The sequence below is a fragment of the Mustela erminea genome, chromosome 6, assembly GCF_009829155.1.
Source record: "Mustela erminea isolate mMusErm1 chromosome 6, mMusErm1.Pri, whole genome shotgun sequence".
In the NCBI taxonomy this organism is placed as follows: domain Eukaryota; kingdom Metazoa; phylum Chordata; class Mammalia; order Carnivora; family Mustelidae; genus Mustela; species Mustela erminea.
The window spans coordinates 85,812,605-85,834,581 of NC_045619.1; the positions used below are offsets into that span (position 1 = coordinate 85,812,605).

The following is a 21,977-nucleotide window of genomic DNA, read 5'->3' on the forward strand; positions in this document are numbered from 1 at the left end:
ATGACCTGAGCCAAAATCAAGAGTCAGCAGCCTAACCGACTGAGCCACCCAGGAGATCCATGATTTTTTTTTTTTTTTTTTTTGTAAGATTTATTCATCCATTCCAGAGAGAGAAAGAACACAAGTCAGGGGAGGAGCAGAGAGAAAGGGGGAGAGAGAATCTTAAGCAGACTCCCTGCTGAGCATGGAGCCCAATGTGGGGCTCAATCCCATAACCCCAAAATCACAACTGAGCTGAAAACAAGGGTCCAACGTTCAACTGTCTGAGCCACCCAGACACCCTGTACAATGCTTTTTGTAGACAATAAACTTCAGAAGGTTATTTTCTCATTCTTACTATCTTGTATTTTATAGCATTTCCTACAATTTTTGTTTGATATCTTCTTTCCTCCAGGAATATTTTCATAGGGTCTTTATGATAATCTGCTGAGACCTTAAAGGTCTGAGAATGTATTTCTTGTACCCTCACATTTAATTGATAACTTAGCTGAATATTAAATTTTGGAGTCAGAGTTTCTGTTTTTAGGGGTACCTGGGTGGCTCAGTTGCTTAAGTGTCTGCTTTTGGCTCAGGTCATGAGGCAAGAGTCCTGGGATCAAATCCTGAATTGGACTTCTTGCTCAGCAGGTAGCCTGCTTCTCCCTCTGCCTGCCACTCCCCCAGCTTGTGCTCTCAGTCTCTCTCTCTCTTTCACACAAATACATAAATAAAATCTTTTTTTAAAAGTTTCTGGTTTTGATATTTTGGAAATATTTCTTCATTGCTTTCCTGCTCCTAATGTTGCTCTTGAGAAGTCTGGCACCATTCTGATTCATTTTATTTATTGGTGAGCTGCTCTTCTTAGAAAGGTTTTAGAATTTTCTCTTTGTCTTTGGAGTTCTTAAATTTCATTAAAGTATCAGTAAGTATTCATTTTCCCATATCAACCCTATTTATCACCCTGTATACGCTTTCAGTATCAATCTTTCTTTGGAAGTCCTTACTTTTCTTCATGTATCATCTTCCCTCCATTTCCTTTTTTCTCTCCTGTTAGCACTCCTAATATATAAATGCTGATATTTCTATGTCTAGCCTCCATATTTCTTAATTTTTATATTTTTCATCACTAATCCCTTCTTGATGTCTTCTAGAAACATTTCTTGACCCGATCGTGGGCTATGTCTATTTTGCTGTTTATATCTTCTAATGAGTTTATTTCAACTGTGTTTTGAATATTCAGTAATCCTACTTGTTTCTTTATAATTGTTTCGGCTTCATTATCAGTATCCTCTTTAGGGCCATTTAGTTGGCATGTATTCTATTAATTCTTGTCATCTAGAGTAGGCTATTTAGCTTATCGCCTTTCTAATTTTCTAGTTATTTTTCCCTGTGAGATCATTTTCTCTCATGGGTATCAATTATCGGTCGTCTTGGTAGGTAATGAATGAAGTGGGTGGGAAGAATCAAAACCCAAGCCTTAGTTGTGCCACCCCTGGTGAGCAGGGTTCAAATCCTCATTTTCATCAGGAGGCTTTGCCCTTTAGCGAATCTATCTGTATCTTACCCTAGGCCTTTTGTTTTCTAAGAATGTATTGTCTAGTCCTTCAGATGAAAAGAAGGTCTGTGGGTTGCGGGAGGTAGGAGGAAACACTTTGATGCTTATTGGTTAAGTCAACATTTACTTTGCTTGTTTTACTCTACACCCAAATAGTGTTCTGCTGTGAATCTGCTTTCCAGCATTGGGGTAGGGCTGAAAGGGAAAACAGTGATCTGAGTCTGGGCAATGTTGAGGGGGGTAGGAAAGAGTCCAGCTTGGGGTGGCTCAGTCGTTAAGCGTCTGCCTTCAGCTCAGGTCATGATCCCAGGGTCCTGGGATTGAGCTCTGCATCGGGCTCCCTGCTCAGCAGGAAGCCTGCTTCTCCCTCTCCTGCTTTCTTTGCTTGTATTCCCTCTCTCACTGTCTCTTTCTCTGTCAATGACTAAATAAAATCTTAAAAAAAAAATTTTTTTTTAATAAAAGAGCCCAGTCAAAATTTCTTTGCAAATTCACGCCCCATGTTTGGAGCCTGGCTTTCCTCTGTACAGGACTACTATTTCCCTTCTTTACCAAATCACAGACACCTTCTGACCCTCCAGGGGTTTCTGCTGGTTTGTCTGTCTTTCTTTCTTTCTTTCTTTCTTTTTTAAAAAATATCTATTCATTTCTTACTTCTGAGGCATCTTTGGGTTTAGGTTCTGGGAGGTAGACTGTGCCACTTTGCCATCATGTCAGTGGCCATATAATGTCCCTTTAATGAGGGCCTACCACAGTGTTTGTTGAAGTTTTGTGTTTCTAGTAATCTAGAGCAAAGGATTTTCTTTCTTGAGTGGTCATATTAATAGTTTGGAAATGAAGAACCTAAAGAACAATAGGCGAATGTAAGAGCACAAAATGGGCAAAGCAGTGGAAGTGCCTGGGTGACTCAGTTGGTCAAGCCTCTGGCTTCTGACTTCAGTTGGGGTGATGGTCTTGGGGTCTTGGGATTGAGCCCTGCATCAGACTCCCTGCTCAGCGGTGAGTCTTCCTCTTCCTTTGACTCTCTTCCTGCTCCTGCTCTCTCTTTCTCTCTCAAATAAATAAATAAAATATTAAAAAAAAAAAGAATAGGCAAATCAATGCATATACATGAAAGAGCAAAGTAGGAATTTTACTGCAGCACTGGAATTTACTTGCTTGTGTTTAATTTTACAGTCACTTGGGAATCTTCTTAAACCTGGAAATAAGACAAGAAAATTAATCTTATTACAAATTGATCTTAAATACATTTGTATTTAATCATCATATAGATGATTCATAGGGAAAATAAGAGTGCCTCCAGAACTCACAAAGTTAAACTAGTAAAATTGATACGTGATCCCTATTTATAAAAGTCACATTAACAGGAGAGAATGTTTCCCAGGAAGAGCAGAGCTTGGCAATAGTTTATTATTTGTTAACCAGTCCTCTTACATGTTAGAGCATGACCAAATATTGACAATGGTTATTTCTGGGCATGGACTTCTCTGTATTTTTCAAATTTTCTATGATTAATGTGCCTTACTTTTGTAATTGGAAAAAAACAAATATTATTTTAGTGGAATTTTCATGGGGAATCCCCTTATAGGTATACAAACTTATGCAGGGATATTTGCTGCAGCATTGTTTGTAATGTTGAAAAATATAAAACTTCTGTCAGTAGGACAGTTCAATAAATTGTGATAGAACCATACAATGAATATCAAGCAATCAATAAGAATGATGATGTAAGTCTATAGTATCATAGAAAAAATTTAAAGATATACTGTCAAGTGAACCCCTTAAACAGGTTAAAAAACATGTTCAATAGGAGCACATTTTTTGCAACCAAAAAGCAAGTGCACAGAAATCATTTGAAAAATATATGCAAGAAGTTGCTGCTCCATCCTAACAACATGTAAAAAGTTGAACAAACTGAAAACTAGCAACTCTTCTTGGATCCTTCAGAGAAGTGAGGCCACAGGAGAAACCAATGACCCCAAAGTGGAAAGACAGGAAATACAGAGAATCACAACTTACTGGAGTAAAAATCCATGAGCAGACACTTCTGCAGGAATGAGTGCCTGGTAGAAAACTTACACTTTTTTCTTTTTAAGATTTTATTTATTTATTTGAGAGAGAAGACAACCAGGGGAGAGAGGGAGCAGGAGGTTCCCCGCTGAGCAGGGAGCCTAGTAGGGGGCTCAATCCCAGGACTCTTGGGTCATGACCTGAGTCGAACCAACTGAGCCACCCAGGAGCCCTGAAAACTTACGCTTTAACTGATGAATTGCAGGAGGCTCAGTATGGATGAGAGAGTATCAGACTCCAGAGGCCCCAGTCAAAGAGATCTCTAGAATCTACCAGGTCCTCACAGTGAAGATTGGAGAAAAATTCCCTCATGTTTCTCTCAGGAGAAGGGGGGAAAGTAACCATTTTGAAAAGTACCAAAGCATACCATTCTTCTTAAATTCTGCCCTCAAGAGTAACTATTTTACCAAAACCTAACCTATGGGGTTTCGTTAGGGCCTAACTTATTTGGAGGAAGGTAAATACCTAACTCTAGTCTTCTATGTAAGAAAAGAGAAATACCGAATTCCAGCTCCCTCTAGCCATCCTTTGCCACCAAAGGTGGGAATAAGGGATCTTGAGAAGCACTGGTGAAGTTCACAGATCAGATGCATATGCTCTTCAAAGAACTGAGACCTAATCATAGGACTATACAGTGTTTCCCCTTCTCCTGTACCTTACACCACACCATTAAAGGCTAATTTGCCAGAGTTCCTTTCACCTAGTACGTCACGTCTGGATTTTAACAAAAATTACCAGCATACTAAAAGGCAGAAAACATAATTTGAGGAGACTGCATAAGCTTTGGACCAGAGTCAGATATGGTAGGGATGTTGGAATTATCATACTGGAAATTTAAAATGACTATGATTAATAGGCTTAGGACTTTGATGGAAAAAATATATAGGAACAGATAGATAGTGTAAGCAGAGAGATGGATATTCTAAAAAGCAAGCAAAAAGAAATAATAGAGATCAAAAACACTAAAAAATGAAGAATGCCTTTGATGGCCTCATTAGTAGGCTGGGTATGGCTAAGAAAAGAATTTCTGAGTTTGAGGATATGGTAATAAAAACTTCCAAAACTGAAAAGCAAAGAAGAAAAAAAAAAAAGAACTGAAGAAAACAGACAACCAACATTTATAGGACAGCTGCAAAAGGTGTAACATATGTGTAATGGGAATAACAGAAGAAGAAAGAAAGGGACATATTTGTTTTATTTATTACTTTAGGATTTTATGTATTTGTCGAGAGAGAGAGAGCACAAGCAGGGGGAGCAGCAGGCAGAGAGAAAAGCAGACTCCCTGCTGAGCTAGGAGCCCAATTCCAGGACCCTGGGATCATGACCTGAGCCAAAGGCAGACACTTAACCAATTGAGTTACCCAGGTGCCCAAAAGGGGGACATATTTGAAGCAATAATGATGGAAAATTTCTTCAAATGAATGTCAGACACCAAACCACAGAACTAGACACTCATATAACACCAAGCAGGATAGATCCCCCCCCAAAACCACACTTAAACATACCATATTCAAGGTAAAGAGTCTTGAAAGGAATCAGAAGGAAAAAAACACCTTACCTATAGAGGAGCAAAGATAGGAATTACATCCAGCTTCTCAGAAAGAACATAAGCAAGAGAGAGGAGCATATATAAAGAGTTGAAAGAAAAACTACCAACTCAGAATTCTGTGCCCTGCAAAAATTTTTAAATGAAGGAGAAATACAGACTTTTTCAGACAAATAAAAATTGAGGGAATTTATAGCCAGTAAATCTGCTTCGCACAAAGTGTTAAAAGTCGTTCTTCAGGGTCACCTGGGTGGCTCAGTGGGTTAAAGCCTCTGCCTTTGGCTCAGGTCATGATCCCAGGGTCCTGGGATCGAGCCCCGCATAGGGTTCTCTGCTCAGTGGGGAGCCTGCTTCCTCCTCTCTCTCTCTGCCTGCCTCTCTGCCTACTTGTGATCTGTCTGTCAAATAAATAAATAAAAATCTTAAAAAAAAAAAAAAAAAGACATTCTTCAGAGAGAAGGGACATGATGTAAATCAGAAATTTGGCTCTATATAAAGATAGGAAGAACACTGGAAGGAATAAATAGAGATAAATTTTATTTTTCTTATTCTTAACTGGTCTAACATAATAGTTGTTCAAAATAATAATAATAGCAACAATGTATTCAGTGATGTATGCGTGCTTATGTACAGGTTAAATGGATGAAGAAATGATACAAGGGATAGAGTGGGGGCAGAATTAGGACTATTTTGTTATTATAAGGTACTTGCACTATCCATGAAGCAGTGTAGTGTTATTTGAAAATGGGTTTGTTATAAATATATAGTGCAAACTCTAGGGCATCAACTTTAAAAAATAATGAAAGAAGTATAAATGAAAGGAGAGAAAATGGAATTATAAAATCTCAAAACTACAAAATGTAGAAAAAGTGTGAAAGATAAAAGAACAAGGGCAGTAAATAGAAAAGAGTAGCAAATATGGTAGATATTAACCCAAATATATCAATAGTCACCTTAAATGTTTATGATCTAAATACACTAATTAAAAGATAATGATTATCAGAGTGGATCCAGAAACAAGATCCAAATATATGTTGTCTACAGGAAACTGACTTTAAATATAAAAAGGGGTGCCTGGGTGGCTCATTTGGTTGAGCATCTGACTTTCGGTTTTGGCTCAGGTCATGGTCTTGTGAGTTGTGGGATGGAGCCCCAAAGTGGGCTCAACATTCAGCTCAACATTCAACATTCAGAGTCTGCTTAAAGATTCTCTCCTCTGCCCCACCCTCCCACTCATGTGCTTTCTCTCTCTCATAAATAAATAAAATCTTAAAAATAAATAAATATAAAGACACATAGATTAAATGGGTAGAAAAAATACCATGATAACACTAATCAAAAGAAAGTAGTAGTTATATTAATTTCAGACAGAGTAGACTTCAGAGCAGGGAAAGTTATCAGGGATAAAGTAGGGCATCTAATAATAAAGGTGTCAATATGGGCGCCTGGGTGGCTCAGTGGGTTAAGCCGCTGCCTTCGGCTCAGGTCACGATCTCAGGGTCCTGGGATCAAGTCCCATATCGGGCTCTCTGCTCAGCAGGGAGCCTGCTTCCCTCTCTCTCTCTCTGCCTGCCTCTCTCTCCATCTACTTGTGATCTCTCTCTGTCAAATAAATAAATAAAATCTTAAAAAAAAAATAAAGGTGTCAATACTCTAAGATGACATAATAATCCTTAATGTTTTGTCTAACAGTAGAGCATCAAACTACAGGAGGCAAAAACTGGTAGAACTGCAAGGAGAAACAGGTGAATCCTCTGTTGTATCGGAGGCTATAACAGTCCTCTTTCAGAAGTGGACTGATACAGCAGGCAGAAAACTGTTAAGGATATAGTTGAACTCAACAGCACCATCAGTCAACTGGGTATAATTGACATCTCTGGACTATTTTTTCCAACAGTAGCAGGTTATGGGGCACCTGGGTGGCTCAGTCGGTTAAGCGTCTGCCTTCAGCTCAGATCATGATGCTGCAATCCCAGATCAAGTCCCAGATCGAGTCCCAAATCAGGCTCCCTGCTTAGCAGGGAGTCTACTTTTACTTCTTCCTCTCCCTCTTCCCCTTCCCTGCTCCTACTCTCCCTCTCTCTTCCTGTCTCTCTCTCCCAAGTGAATAAATAAAAAATCTTGGGGCGCCTGGGTGGCTCAGTGGGTTAAGCCGCTGCCTTCGGCTCAGGTCATGATCTCAGGGTCCTGGGATCGAGTCCCGCATTGGGCTCTCTGCTCAGCAGGGAGCCTGCTTCCCTCTCTCTCTCTGCCTGCCTCTCCGCCTACTTGTGATTTCTCTCTGTCAAATAAATAAATAAAATCTTTAAAAAAAAAATCTTAAAAAAAAATAGCAGATTACACATTCTTTTCAAGCTCACATGACTATAGGAAGCAGAATTCCTGACTAAGAATGGTTGTTAAGGCCATTTATTGCTCACTTAACGAAATCCCAGAGACAGGTGTACTCAGGGTTGTTCTAGTAACTAGATGTCATCAAGGGCAGGGTTTTATTTATTTTCCTTCTCTGTATTCCTGGTGTATTGTCTTATCCTGTGGTTATCACCTTAGGATTACCAAAGATTGTAGTAGCTCCAAGCATCCCATCCAGGCAGGAAGAGAAATTTTAGTTCCATTCACCTCTGTTGGAAATAGGGAGAAGGGGAACTGAGCAGTAGGGGGAGGTATTGTTTATTTTAGTTTTGTTTTTAAGGTTTATTTTAGGAGATAAAGCAAATGAAGCAATATGCTATTGGCCCTGGATCTTTACATATATTTTTTTTCCTTCTGCCTGCCATTTATGATCTCTTGAATCCTTCCCACAATTGTATCTCAGTACCTAGTTATAGTAACTGATACATAGTAAATAGTCAGTAAATATTTTTGTAAGGAAAGCAGGCATAGCAAAAGTAGAGTCAGTTTAACACAACTCATCTCTCCAAAACATGTTGTCTAATATCAGGGAAAGTAAGTAATGCAGCAATCACAATATAGAATGGTAAATGCTAGGATACTCTTAATTACAAGATGCTGTGGGAACACATAGGAGGAGTTAGAGAAGACAGCTCAGAAAGAACAATTGTTTTAACTGAGATCTAAAGAATAGTAGAAATAACCGAACCCAAAGGGAAAGAAAGTCTCTTAGTTTGTACATTAACTTCCACAAAGTGAAACAAATATAATCCTTTTTTTTTTTTAAAGATTTTATTTATTTATTTGACAGAGAGAAATCACAAGTAGATGGAGAGGCAGGCAGATAGAGAGAGAGAGGGAAGCAGGCTCCCTGCCCAGCAGAGAGCCCGATGCGGGACTCGATCCCAGGACCCTGAGATCATGACCTGAGCCGAAGGCAGCGGCTTAACCCATTGAGCCACCCAGGCGCCCCAATATAATCCTTTTTGAGGGAGGAAGACCTTGAAGAAATTCTCGTGAGAAAAAAGGGGAGGATCGCAAATAGTAATTGATCATATATTGCCCAATTTTACTAATTTAAGATGTCTTAAAGCTGTATGGCTTGTTTCTGGTTTTTTTTTTTTTTTAAAGATTTTATTTATTTATCAGAGAGAGGGGGGGGGAGAGAGCGAGCACAGGCAGACAGAATGGCAGGCAGAGGCAGAGGGAGAAGCAGGCTCCCTGCCGAGCAAGGAGCCCGATGTGGGACTCGATCCCGGGATGCTGGGATCATGACCTGAGCCGAAGGCAGCTGCTTAACCAACTGAGCCACCCAGGCGTCCCTGGCTTGTTTCTGTTTTTAGTGAAAAAAAAAAATAAAGAAAATCCAAGACTTCAGTTCTCTTTCCTATAATGTTTTAATTTTTTTTTTACTGTTGTAACCATCTGCTACTCAGAAAGTTTTCAGGTGTCTATATAATCAAGTTAGAAACTCCTAATACATATTTTATATATAGTAGCACATGAAAGCAGAAGTTTTGACAAAGCGCAATGGACAGGTTGCCAAATTAAATACAGGATGCCTGGTTAGATTTAAACATTAGATAAACAAAAATAATTTTTTAGTGTAAGTATAAAATTGCATGGACCATACTTACCCTAAATCACTTGTGTGTTTTTTAAAAATTTTATTTATTTGAGAGCATGCACGTGCATAAGTTGGGGGAGGGACAGAGGGACAAGCAGACTCTCTGCCAAGTGGAGACCCTCGCATGGGACTTAATCCCAGGACCCTGAAATCATGACCGGAGCTGATATTAGACACTTAACCAACTGAGCCACTCAGGTGCCCCTAAATCATTTTTGTTTATTTTCAATTCAGATTTACCTAGATATCCTATATTTTTATTTGCTAAATCTGGAAAGCCTAACAATAGATACGAGATTTCATAGAGGAATGCTAAACCAGGATTTACAAAGTAATTGACTCTTACTAACTCACTCTCAGTATGAAATGGTCAAGGAGAAGAGGATTTTGAGAGCACTCCTAACCTTTCTCCACTCTAAGAACTTATCACAGGCCCCCACATTTTGGAGGCCCATAGAATGGGGCCTGCTTCAATCTCTGAAAAAAGGTTAAGGCTATGATTGATTGGCTAGATGCACTAATAGTAGAAGCAAAGAAGAAGCTGCTGCGGCACTGGGATAAGCCTTCAGCCTCAGAGTTTACCTGGACAAAGTAAGCTCCACTGTTTCCTATAGACTAGGCATGGGTCATATATATATACACCTAACCAAGAAAGATGGCATAGAGTTGTCATGGATTCTGTCCAGAAAGGCTGCATAAATATGCAAACACATCTGAGTATAGAAAAGCTGGAGGTATCACAAATGTCAACAACCAGTTAGAACAGAAATATATATTTGAGAGAAAGTGTGCAGCTGGGGCGAGGAGCAGAGGGAAGGGAGAAAGAATGTCAAGCAGACTCTGCACTGAGCATAGAGCCTGACATGGGGCTCAATCTCACAACTCTGAGATCATGACCTGAGCTGAAATCAGGAGTTGGATGCTTAACGGACTGAACCACCCAAATGCCCCAGAATTGGAATATATTTGACAAAATCAAGAAATCTGCACATGAGATTTCCAGTGATGGTAATCTCCAAGGAACTGACCAAAGTACCTTATGAAAGAGTCAGCTTTAGAAATCTCCCAGATCCAGGAAGCACTGATGTTAGAACACAATAGTAATAGTCAATCAGAACTTTCCATTTCCTCTCTCTCCTCTCTAGAGCTCTAATCCCTAAAGGGTCCCCTAGTAGCAAGCTAGAAAAGTAGGAAGAGAAGTAGTAGGCCAGAAAAAAGCAGCTGTTAATATTCTCCTTCTCTAACTGTAAATTGTAATAGTCTTAGCTGGAAGAGAGAAGCCTCAACTTTAAAACAAAACAAAGATTTACTTATATATAATTCTGGACATTTTACCAACCAGATAAACATATTACTGAGACATTGTCAGAAATGTCACAGAACAATCTCAGTTTTCATCCAGAGGCCTGCTGAATGAATGTAGAGATAAAATGTCACTTTGGAAAATAGCTTGGAAATTTCTTATAAAAGTTAAACATAACACTTATCTAACCCATCAGTCTCACTCCTGGGCATTTACCTAAGAGAAGTGAAAACTTACCTTCAACCCAAAACCTGTTTATAGGGTGCTTGGGTGGCTCAGTTGGTCGGTTAAGCATCTGCCTTCAGTTCAGGTCATGATCTCAGGGCCCTGGGACTGAGCTCCACATTGGGCTTCTCCCTCTCCCTGTGCCTGCTGTTCCCCTTGCTTTTGCTCTCTCCCTCAATTGCTCTCTCTCTCTCTCAAATAAATAAATAAATAAATAAATCTTTTTTTTAAAAACCTGTTTATGAATTTTATAGCAGTTCTATTTATAATTGCCCAAATCTGAAATCAGCTCAAATGTCTTTCTTTTTTTTTTTTTTAAAGATTTTATTTATTTATTTGACAGAGATCACAAGTAGGCAGAGAGGCAGGCAGAGAGAGAGAGAGAGAGGAGGAAGGAGGCTCCTTGCTGAGCAGAGAACCCGATGCAGGGCTCAATCCCAGGACCCTGGGATCATGACCTGAGCCGAAGGCAGAGGCTTTAACCCACTGAGCCACCCAGGCACCCCAGCTCAAATGTCTTTCACTTGGTAAATGGATAAAAATATGTGATACAGCGATACAATGGAATAATATCAGTCAGTAAATAAAAAGGAATGAATTAGTGATATATATAATGTGGATGAGTCTCATAGGAGTCACACTAAGTGAAAAAAAAGCTAGATTCAAAAGGTTACATACTGTATATCTCTACTTATACTGCATTCTGGAAAAGGTAATGTCTAACTTCACAACAAGCACCAGCTTTTGGTCACTCCCTGGTGCTAGAAGATAAGGTCAAGTTAGGGAAACAGAAGGTATATGACCAAAGGCCCAATTTCCAAAGTGCTCCCATTCCTTAACTTACTGTGATTTAACGGATGCGAGAGATTTTCTGAAGGTAGACTGAACATCTAACTGGAGTAGCATAGGAATATCTGGGTACCCACCCAACTGGGCCCAGAGCGAATGTATTGATGTCTTCTCTGCTATTGGGTAGCTTGAAGTTGACAGATCAGCATTCCAGATAGCTCTCATTTGGTCTTCTTGTCTAGAGAATCAGAGACACTAATTGAAAGCGCCAAACTCTCCTAAACTCTATATCCAATTAAAATGTATGAATCTTATTTTCCCCTTTTCTCTTCCTCACCGTCTTATCCTATAATGTCCTGTCTGGCACCAAAGAACACTAGCTATGTCCACTTTGACTGAGCGATGGATTAAAATAGCAGAATTTGCTGAAAGAGCTTTTTTTTTCTTCCCTGAAAGTGCATTTTCATGACTTCACCTAGTAATCTATTTTAAAACTATCTTCTTAGTTTCGTGGAGTATATAAACCATATCCAGATTTTTTTTTCCCCCAGCAGTGTTCTTTTCCATTCCTTAACAAAGCTCCTACCTTCTTTTTTTTTTTTTTTAAAAGGAAAGAATAATGTTTCTAAGTTTCTTCATTCTGTTAAACTAATTTGTTTCATGGTAAGGAAAATTAGTGTCATTTTTTATAAGACCAGCTTTATTTTTAAATTTATTTAATCTATTTAATTTTTTGAAGTTGAACTAATTTATTAACTGAGCAAAAGTAAAACAATTCAAATTCAAATAGAATTCAAATAACAAATGTTCCACAAATCTATAAATGTATATCCTCATATGATTACTGAAATGGAGCTTTCATCTGGAAAAATCTATTGAGACTAAGTTATGATTCAGTTAGATATAGGTTCAAAAGTATAGACAAAGTATTCTAACACTTCATTCAATAAGTTCTGTCTGGTCCAACCATTTATTTAAAGTCTTTAGCATTCCTAGTTAATGACATGGAAAAAATAGACACCTAGCTGAATCTTTGGGGTAAGCCCGTGCATGTGAGATGAGACATCCAAAACACATTATAAGGAAGGGATGTCACAGCTTATATCCCTCCAGGACCATAATTTTCATGTCACCTGTGGGAACAAGAGAGCCCCTGTCTTGGGATTGTTATAAAGGAGGGCCACTAAAGGGAAAACTGGACTTAATCATTCTTGGAAAAGAACAGACAAGGAGCAGACCAGCATCATATTTTTTAAAAAGAACTAAAATAAATAAATAAATAAATAAATAGGAACTCAAAATTAGATGTTAAATATTTAAGTAGAAATATATGTAAATAAGCTTCTTATTAAATTGGCTAAGAAAGTCAATACTACCTTAGACTTTCTACTGCACCTCATAATTGGTGAAAGAGAAGCTCTTGGGCAGGAAAAAAAAAAAGTATTAGGTCCCACATATCATTCAAATACAGTTTAATGTCAGTCTTTTTCAAGCACATACCGTAATTTCTTGAATGTGTCATACTTTCTATCTTCTTCTATTAGCAGCTCTAGGAATGGCTGCTGAACAAATTTGGCAGAGGCAGGTATCTCCTTTTTGTCAGTGATCAAAGGTATGGGCCGACTAAGATTCAATTTATACATCTCTTGAAGCTAAAAACAAATCAGTGAAGGTAAAAAAAAAAAAAAAAAGTCAGAGTCTTTAAGAAGTTCTGAGCTGGCCCTAGCTAAACTGTGACTCTTTCTTTTCCATGGACTTGCAAATCCTTTTTCTCCATCCTCTTTCTCTCTTCCTCCGATCACACCTCCACTTCCAACACACAATTTCAGAGGTGGCGCTATGTTATATAAAAACCTTTGTCCTGGGGCGCCTGGGTGGCTCAGTGGGTTAAGCCACTGCCTTCGGCTCAGGTCATGATCTCAGGGTCCTGGGATCGAGTCCCGCATCGGGCTCTCTGCTCCGCAGGGAGCCTGCTTCCTCCTCTCTCTCTCTGCCTGCCTCTCTGCCTACTTGTGATCTCTGTCTGTCAAATAAATAAATAAAATCTTAAAAAAAAAAAAAAAAAAAAACCTTTGTCCTGGGCTCCTGGGTGGCTCAGTAGGTTAAAGCCTCTGCCTTCAGCTCGGGTCATGATCCCAGGGTCCTGGGATGGAGCCCCACATCGGGCTCTCTGCTTGGCGGGGAGCCTGCTTCCCTTCCCTCTCTGCTTGCCTCTCTGCCTACTTGTGATCTCTGTCTGTCAAATAAATAAAATCTTAAACAAACAAACAAACAAACAAACCTTTGTCTGAGGAGCCTCAGTGGCACAGTAGGTTAACCATCTGACTCTTGGTTTGGGCTCAGGTCACGATCTCAGGATATAGGATCGAGCCCCAAGTAGGGCTCTGCACTCAGCATGAAGTCTGCTTGCTCTGCACTCAGCATGAAGTCTGCTTAAGATGCCCTCTTCCTTTACCCCTCTCCCCCACACTCTCCTGCTTGCTCACATTCTCTCTCAAATAGATAAATAAATCTTTAAAAAAAACAAAACGAACAAACAGAAAAACCCCTCGATCCTGCATAACCTGTAGTCCTGGTCCTCTCATTTCCTAGCTGTGTGACTTTGGGTTAGTTGCTAATTTTATCTGCACCTTTCTCCTCATTTCTAAAACAAGGATAATAATACAGGGTTGATGTAGGTGTTGTATAAGATAATATATACGAATACACATAATAAATTGTGAAGCACTATGCAAATCTAATGATAGCTAACACTTACTGAATACTTGCTGAATGTAACATGCTTTTTATATATTAATTCATTTGGTATTTCCAACAATCTTATGAAGTGAGTAATGTTATTATCCTCATCTTCGGAGATATGAAGCTCAGAAAATTTATACCTTGCGCAAGGTCTCTTAGCTAACATGTGGCAAAGCTGATTTGAACCCACACAATCTGGTAGGAGAACCAACCTCTTGCGTGTAAGGTATTTATTCATTTCTACCCTCTCCTCCCTTTTGCTTTTTTCTCTCCCATCTTATGCCTTGATAACCACTTCATCATCTAGATTGTGGATCCCCTGACCCCAGACCCTTATTCATCCCCTGAAATGTCCTAGATACATGATTTCTGTTAGATAGTTCATGACACTGCCAACTCAGCTTGCTTTATTCCACCTACATTGACCATATTTTCCAAACCAAAACTTCAAAAGTATCTTTTTTTTTTGTCAAAGAGCTTTAATATTTGAAATATCACTGTTCTAGAAAATTCAGACTATGTCTGACTTGGACCAACTATGGTAAGAAATGTGTTTGTACCTTCTAAAGCATCAAGTAATTTTACACATTAATTTAGTGAAAGAAAAGGATATATAGATATAAAATACTCCTAGAATACCAAGAATGTTCTAAAACTCCATGCTGGAGCATGTAGTGGGATCATGTAATCCCAGAGCAAAGAACTCTAATCTCAGCTTTATAACTTTTTGGAAGGACACTATCACTCTCAAAAGCATACTAATTATCTCAGAAGAGCTTTGGGACATAATGAGTGGGTATCAGAGTTTAACAGGATCTTCTGGGCCTGGTCCTATATAAGCAAGTTAAATAAACTCTTACCTCCTTTATTGTATACTCATTCTATTAAATTTTGCTTTCTGAAAGGTTTTTTTTTAAAAAAAGATTTTATTGCTTAGTAATCTCCACACCCAATGTAGGGCTTGAACTACAACCCTGAGATCAAGAGTCGCATCCTCCACTGACTGAGCCAGCCAGATACCCCACTTTCTGATAGTTTTGAGGAGAGAAGTAACCATCATGAATCAGTTGGAGAGTGGTGACTTTAAGAGGTTTCATATCTAGAGGCTGGTAGATGCAGGTTGATTAGGAAGGAGTTGAGCATTTATGGACATCTCCCCCGTTCTAATCTTTTCCCATCTAGAGAGTCCAGCCAGTATCCCTAATGTTAAGTTAGGAGTTTTCACTGGGGTCATGGTATACTGGGTTGAATGGTGAACTCCTCAAAAGATATGTTCCCAGAATCTATGAATGTGACCTTATTGGGCAAAAGGGTCTTTACAGATATAATTTAAGGATGTCAAGATGAGATTACCCTGGATTGACCAGGTGGGTCCTATATCCAATGACACATGGCTTTAAAAGAGACAGAAGAGAAGACATAAGACACACTGGGAAGAAGGCCAGGGAAAGGTCAGAGGCAAAGGTCGAAGTTATGCAGCTATAAGCCAAGGAAAGCCAAGGATTGTCAGCAGCTACCAGAGTTCAGGAGAGAGGCATGGAACAAATATCTCCTTCAGAGTTTCCAAAAGGAACAAACACTGCCAACACTTTGATTTCATGATCTGGCCTCCAGAACTGCAAGGGAATATATTTGTGTTGTCTTAAGCCATCAGGTTTGTGGCAATTCATTACAGCAGCCCGAGGAGACTAATATACATGGTATCTCCAGGTAAATGTTATTTTTCCAAGCTTACCACTTTTCATTTTTCTTACAACACACTGGGGAGAGGAAATAGAAAACAAGTTACCTGGCTAAATAATAACATCATTTTCCTCAGGCACTGATTCCGTTTCTGCTCTAAAGACTTCTGTTTGTTGGTCCAGACCTGCATAATCTTTTTCTGGTAGTCATCAATTCTGTTTAGCAGTATGAAGAGGTTCTGGGTCTCATAACCTTTCCCAGTGTTTTGGAGGGCTTGTAATCGTCTGATTATGTTGTTTCTTGAAAAAAATTTAACAAGAATGAGATTGATATAACGACTGACCCTAACTCAGCCAACCTGGGCCTAGTTATTTTCAGTTCTCATCCTTAGTAAGTAAAGGGGGATGTGATAGGAGTGGGAGACTTGCTTAATGAGACCTTAATCTAGTTTCTTATATGACTTTATTTTCAAAAATCTATATTATTGTCAAGTTTTCATTAACTTGAGTTTTTTAGTGTTATAATAGTGTTGCTTATTATCTTACTATTATTTTAATAGTTTTATATTTTAATATATTAATGTAATACAAACATATTTAATATATTGTTTTAATATTAAAATTTTGGTATTGATATGTATAAGATATATAGAAGGTAGTTAATACAGTTGTGGAAAAGTCATTGTCCTTGCCTTCAAAGCACTTACAAGCCAGAATGGGAGACTAATAAGTTAACTGTGTCAAAGACAATGAAACAAATGCTAAATAGACATATAAACATGCTGTTGGAGCAAAAAAGAGAGCATAATTCATACAAGAGAAATAAAAAAGTCCTCATAGGAAGATGTTGCATAGGATCTTGAGGAACAGGGATAAAAATATACTCTCTCTCTTGACAATAACATGTACTACCATGTTTGAGCCTTCTGAACAGATAGTGTTTTGCCATCTCTGTTCTACAGGAGAGGAAAAGGAATCTGAGCAAAGTTAAGTAATTTTCTGAAGTTATATAATTAGTAAATATCAGATTTGGGAAGCAAACCCAAATCATCTCTATTCCTACAATACCAGTATTTCTCAAAATGTGGACCGTGATCATCTGGACTGAATGAATCACTTAGGCAGAGGTGATGGGGTGGTGGTGATGCTTACTGAAAAGGAGGATTCCAGTGAAAGTGCAAGTTTCTCCAAAAGAAGAATGTAAATCTCAGTGGCTAAAAACAAAATTTTACTTGTTGCTCATACTACAAATCCATCATGGTTCATCAGGGAGCAAGCTTCATTGTATACTTTCAAGGACACAGGCTATCTGAAGAGCCATCACCTTGAACAACGTGGGTTATGTCACAGGAAAAGGAGACCGGGAGGGTCTCAAACTAATAATGACAAGCTCAGCACAGAAATGACATATTCCAATTCTGCTTATATTTCATTGAAAAGTCCTGGCAAACAGCACTAATGACTATCACAAATATTCAGCATCATAATAATAAAACTACAGTGAATAATAAAAAATAGAAGTGACTCATCTATATGCAACCAACAAAAAATAATGAAAAGTCTCTATATGGACCTAAATGATACAAAAATGTATGATGAAGGTACATTCAAATCTATAGGGGAAAAGTAAGATTATTTTGTAAGTAGTGATGGAGCAACTGGTAGCCATGTAGGAAAAAAGTCACATTCATATCTCTCAAGAGAAAGTTGTGAATCAGAGACTTAAATGTAAAAAAAAAAAATAGCTAATAACCAACTATAAAAGTTTCAGAGGAAACCTAGAAAGAATATTTTATATTTCTCAGAGTGGAGTGGGCCTTTCTAAATAAGGTAAAAAATATTTTTGAAAATAGTGAACCTGGGGTGCCTAACTGGCTCATTGGTAGAGCATGTGACTCTCAATCTCAGGACTGTGAGTTCAAGCCCCACGTTGAGCATGCAATCCACTTAAAAAAAAAAAATAACACCCCCCCAGAATAAATAATCCCATTAAAAAATGGGCTGAAGGGGTGCCTGGGTGGCTCAGTGGGTTAAAGCCTCTGCCTTTGGCTCAGGTCATGATCTCAGGGTCCTGGCATCGAGCCCCACATTGGGCTCACTGCTTAGCGGTGAGCCTGCTTCCTCCCCTCTCCCTCTCTACCTGCCTCTCTGCCTACTTGTGATCTCTGTCTGTCAAATAAATAAATAAATGAAATCTTTTTTTAAAAAATGGGCTGAAGATATGAGCAGACATTTTTCCAAAGAAGATATCCAAATAGCTAAAAGACACATGACAAGATGCTCAACATCACTCATCAGCAGGGAAATACAAATCAAAACTACAATGAAATATCACCTCATGCCTGCCTGAATGGGTAAAATTTAGCAATTCAGGAAACAATAGATGTTGGCAAGGATGTGGAGAAAGGGGAATCTTCTCACACTGTTGGTGGGAATGCAAACTGGTGTAGCCACGCTGGAAGACAGTGTAGAAGTTTGAGTTTAACTCAAAAAGTTAAAAATAGAACAACCCTGCCACCCAGCAATTGCACTAGAAGGCGCTTACCCAAAGGATAAAACAATAGTAATTCAAAGGGGCACATCCACTATGTTTATTGCAGCATTATCAAAATAGCCAAATTATGGCAAGAACCCAATTGTCCCTCAACTGATGAATGGATAAAGAAGATGTGTGTGTGTGTGTGTGTGTGTGTGTGTGTGTGTGTGTGTGTGTGATGGAATATTACTCAGTCATCAAAAATAATGAAATCCTGCCATTAGCAACTATGTGGATGGAACTAGAGTGTATTATGCTAAGCAAAACAAGTCAGGGCACCTGGGTGGCTCAGTGGGTTAAGCCTCTGCCTTCAGCTCAGGTCATGGTCTCAGGGTCCTGGGATCGAGCCCTGCATCGGGCTCTCTGCTCAGCAGAGAGTCTGCTTCCCTTCCTCTCTCTCTCTGCCTGCCTCTCTGCCTACTTGTGATCTCTGTCAAATAAATAAAATCTTAAAGAAAAAAAAAAACAAGTCAGTCAGAGAAAGGCAGATAACGTATGATTTCATTCATATGTGGAATTGAAGAAACAAAACAGATGAACATAGGAGAAGGGAAGGAAAAATAAGATGCAGAGAGGGATGCAAACTATAAGAGAGGCTTAAATATAGGGAACAAACTGTGGGGATGAGGGTGGGAGGATGGAGTAATTGATGGGCATTAAGGAGAGCACTTGATGTAATGAGCACTGGGTGTTGTATGCAACTGATGAATGACCAAATTCTAATCCTGAAACTAATACTACACTATATGTGAACTAACTTGAATTTAAATAAAATTTTGAAAGAATGAAAAATGAATGAATGAATACATAAATGAAATAAATGTTCTGATTATATCTTGAAGAAGTCTGGTTTTATACCTTGTTCTAATCCTTAGTTCCCAAATCAGTTCAGTCCTCAAAAAATGTAAATTTCATGAGAACAGGGTACTTTGCCTGTTATATATTTGCCTGATATTCACTGCTGTATCCCTAACCCCTAATATAATACTTGCCATATTTAACAAATATCTGTTGAATAAATTATATAATTTTTCCTATAATTTATATATAAGTAATAATAATATTAATAACCTTTTCCAGATTTAGTTTGGCATCTTATAATTTTAGGTAAAAGATATACCCAAAACAATAATTTGGTAACCTCAAACATAAATTCTAAGGATAACAAGACAATAGTCACTTTCCCTATTTCTGCAGTTTTTAAAAATCAGGACCAGGACCTTCCATGTCACTTCAGCAGCAAAGTTGCTGTGGCAACAACTTGTATATAACCTGCCATTTCCTATTTCAAGAATCATACAACTTCTGGTGAACCCAAGAAGATGAAAGAAATTTAGAATACTTATAAGTTTAGAATAATTGGGACCGAGCTTTTAAAGTTGGTATTTTGGAGATCAACCCTGATCCACAAAATATATCTTAGTATCTCTGCTAGAGATATAAATGGATGAAATAGATCATGTTACATGACATTTTTACTTCCAAAAAAAGTATATCTCCTTTTGGTATCTTAAATAGACTTCATCGCACAGACCTATAATATTCTAGAACATCTAATATGACAGATATGTATATACTTATAGGAGAGTGAAGGGAGGATATTTGAAATCAGGACTAAACCAGAAAACTGGACATTCAATATTTACATCTACCTTGCACGCTGGATCAGCCTGTAAGCAATGTACTTGCGGAATAGGTATCCCAGCCGAACTGTGTCTGTATGAAGTGTCTCAATTATGAGATTCCTAGCTGTTGTGTGTAGCTGTGAAGGGAGTCCAGAAGATTTTGTGGCCTGATTTAAGAGTACCAGGTTCTTTCTCTGAGCTTCCACATCAACAAAATACCTCTGCTCTTTGAGTTCTTGGGGAGAGAAAGGGGGCATTATCTTGGGTTTCTTGGTAACTGAATCTGAAGTCAGTATCCAGGACTTGTCTATAGGGGGGAACTGGGTTTTCTGGTCCCATTCAGAAGATGAGATCTGTGACGTTTTGGGCAGTTTAGTAAAAAGAGACTTCACGAGAGGGGGAAGGGCCCTCCCACCAACGTAAGGGGTGTGTGATATTGGTGTCCTGTAATCGGTGAGATAGGACTGAAATGTTCTATATTGTTCTGTGGCAATAGGATCATGGCATGTCTGGAATTCTTCAGAAGTATCAGAGATCCCTGATATTTGGAAGTTCTTAGCAGTAAAAGGGACTGATTTAGATTTCAGAGAAGAAATAATTGCCAATCTTTCCTTACTTTCCTTAGCTATAGAAGAGGACATATCTTTCTGGGGCTTTCCAGGGGTTAAGGAGGTCCATAGTGTTGGAGGATGCCCAGGGGTGGGAGGGATCCCCAGTGGGAAAGTTTGATGCTGCTCAAGAGTAGAAGGGATTTGTGGATAGAGAGATTGCTCATAGATAGCAGGGAGCTGGAATGCCTGGGGCTTCTCAGAAAGTGTTAAGGGTCTAGGTTCCAGGACGGAAGAAGTCCCAGGAACCAAGGGCTTCCTAGGGGAAAGAGGAGCCAAAAGAGTAGAAAACTGGGGGGAGGAGAGTGGAACTCCAGATATAAGGGGCTTCCTGGGGGCAAGCGGGGCCTCTGATATCAGAGGTAGCTGAGGAGTCCAAGAGTCTCTTAAGAACTTTCTAGAACTAAGAAGGGTCTCCGGTGCAAGCTTCCCAGAGGCCAGAGGGACCTCTGGTGCTACAAACTGAACAGTTTGCCCTTCAGAAACCAGGATCTGTTTAGAGGAAGGAAAAGTCTGTGGTACCAGAAGCTTCCCAGAGTCAGAAGGAATTCTCATTCCTAGCAATTTCCCAGGGGCTTGGGAAAGAGGAGACCCTGATACCTGCAAAGGAGTAGGAGAGACCTCAAATACAGAGGACTTCTCAGCAATAGGAGCAGATGTTGGGGCCTGCCTAGGACTTGATGTAAAGGATTCCCCAGGGAGGACAGAAGCCTTCAATCTTTGAAAAGATCTAAGACCGGAAGGAGCCAATGTAGGGAACTGCTTAGAAATGTGAGGACCACCTGGTGTAATGGGTTTATCAGTAACAGGAATGATCCCAGCTTTCAGGGTATGTTCTAAAGTAGGTTGGGGCCCAAGCGGTGAGGGCTGTTCCCTTGATTGTTGGTCCTCCTCAGACATGAGAGTAATACCCATGGGATGGGATTGTCCTGGGATGAAGGGAGCTCCCAAAGTTTGCACTTGCTCAAGGGGAGATTCTATACCACGGAATTTATCTGAGGTGAAAGGGACCCCAGATTTCCGGAAGTGTTCTGGAGAGAAAGAAACCCCTAATGCTTGAGCCTGTTCTAAGGAGAGAGGGGCACCTAAACCTTGGGTTTGTTCAGGGGTACGAGGGACAGCTGACAACCAGGGACTTTCTGGAGTAATAGAGACCCCCGATTCCCAGGCCTGTGCTACAGTGAAAGGAGACCCCCATGCCTGATATTTCCTAGGAGTGAGTGTGAAACCCAAGCTCTGGCATTTCTCAGGAGTGAGGGTGACTGCCAGTGCTTTAAACTGGTCAGGGGTAAGAGTGAT

At 39.3% G+C, this 21,977-nt stretch overlaps 1 protein-coding gene across 1 annotated transcript in view; it reads right to left on the reverse strand.

The window, feature by feature from the left end:
• Positions 1–2,648: 2,648 nt before the first annotated feature.
• Positions 2,649–21,977, reverse strand: part of FAM186A (family with sequence similarity 186 member A) — a gene marked incomplete at its 5' end in the record, with an annotated part of 73,920 nt that continues 54,591 nt past the window's right edge. Inside the window, 5 exons of the mRNA XM_032347848.1 lie at positions 2,649–2,732; positions 11,541–11,723; positions 12,986–13,137; positions 16,017–16,209; positions 20,098–21,848. Of these exons, the coding sequence (XP_032203739.1) occupies positions 2,711–2,732; positions 11,541–11,723; positions 12,986–13,137; positions 16,017–16,209; positions 20,098–21,848 (2,301 nt within the window). The remainder of the gene's footprint in view (positions 2,733–11,540; positions 11,724–12,985; positions 13,138–16,016; positions 16,210–20,097; positions 21,849–21,977) is intronic.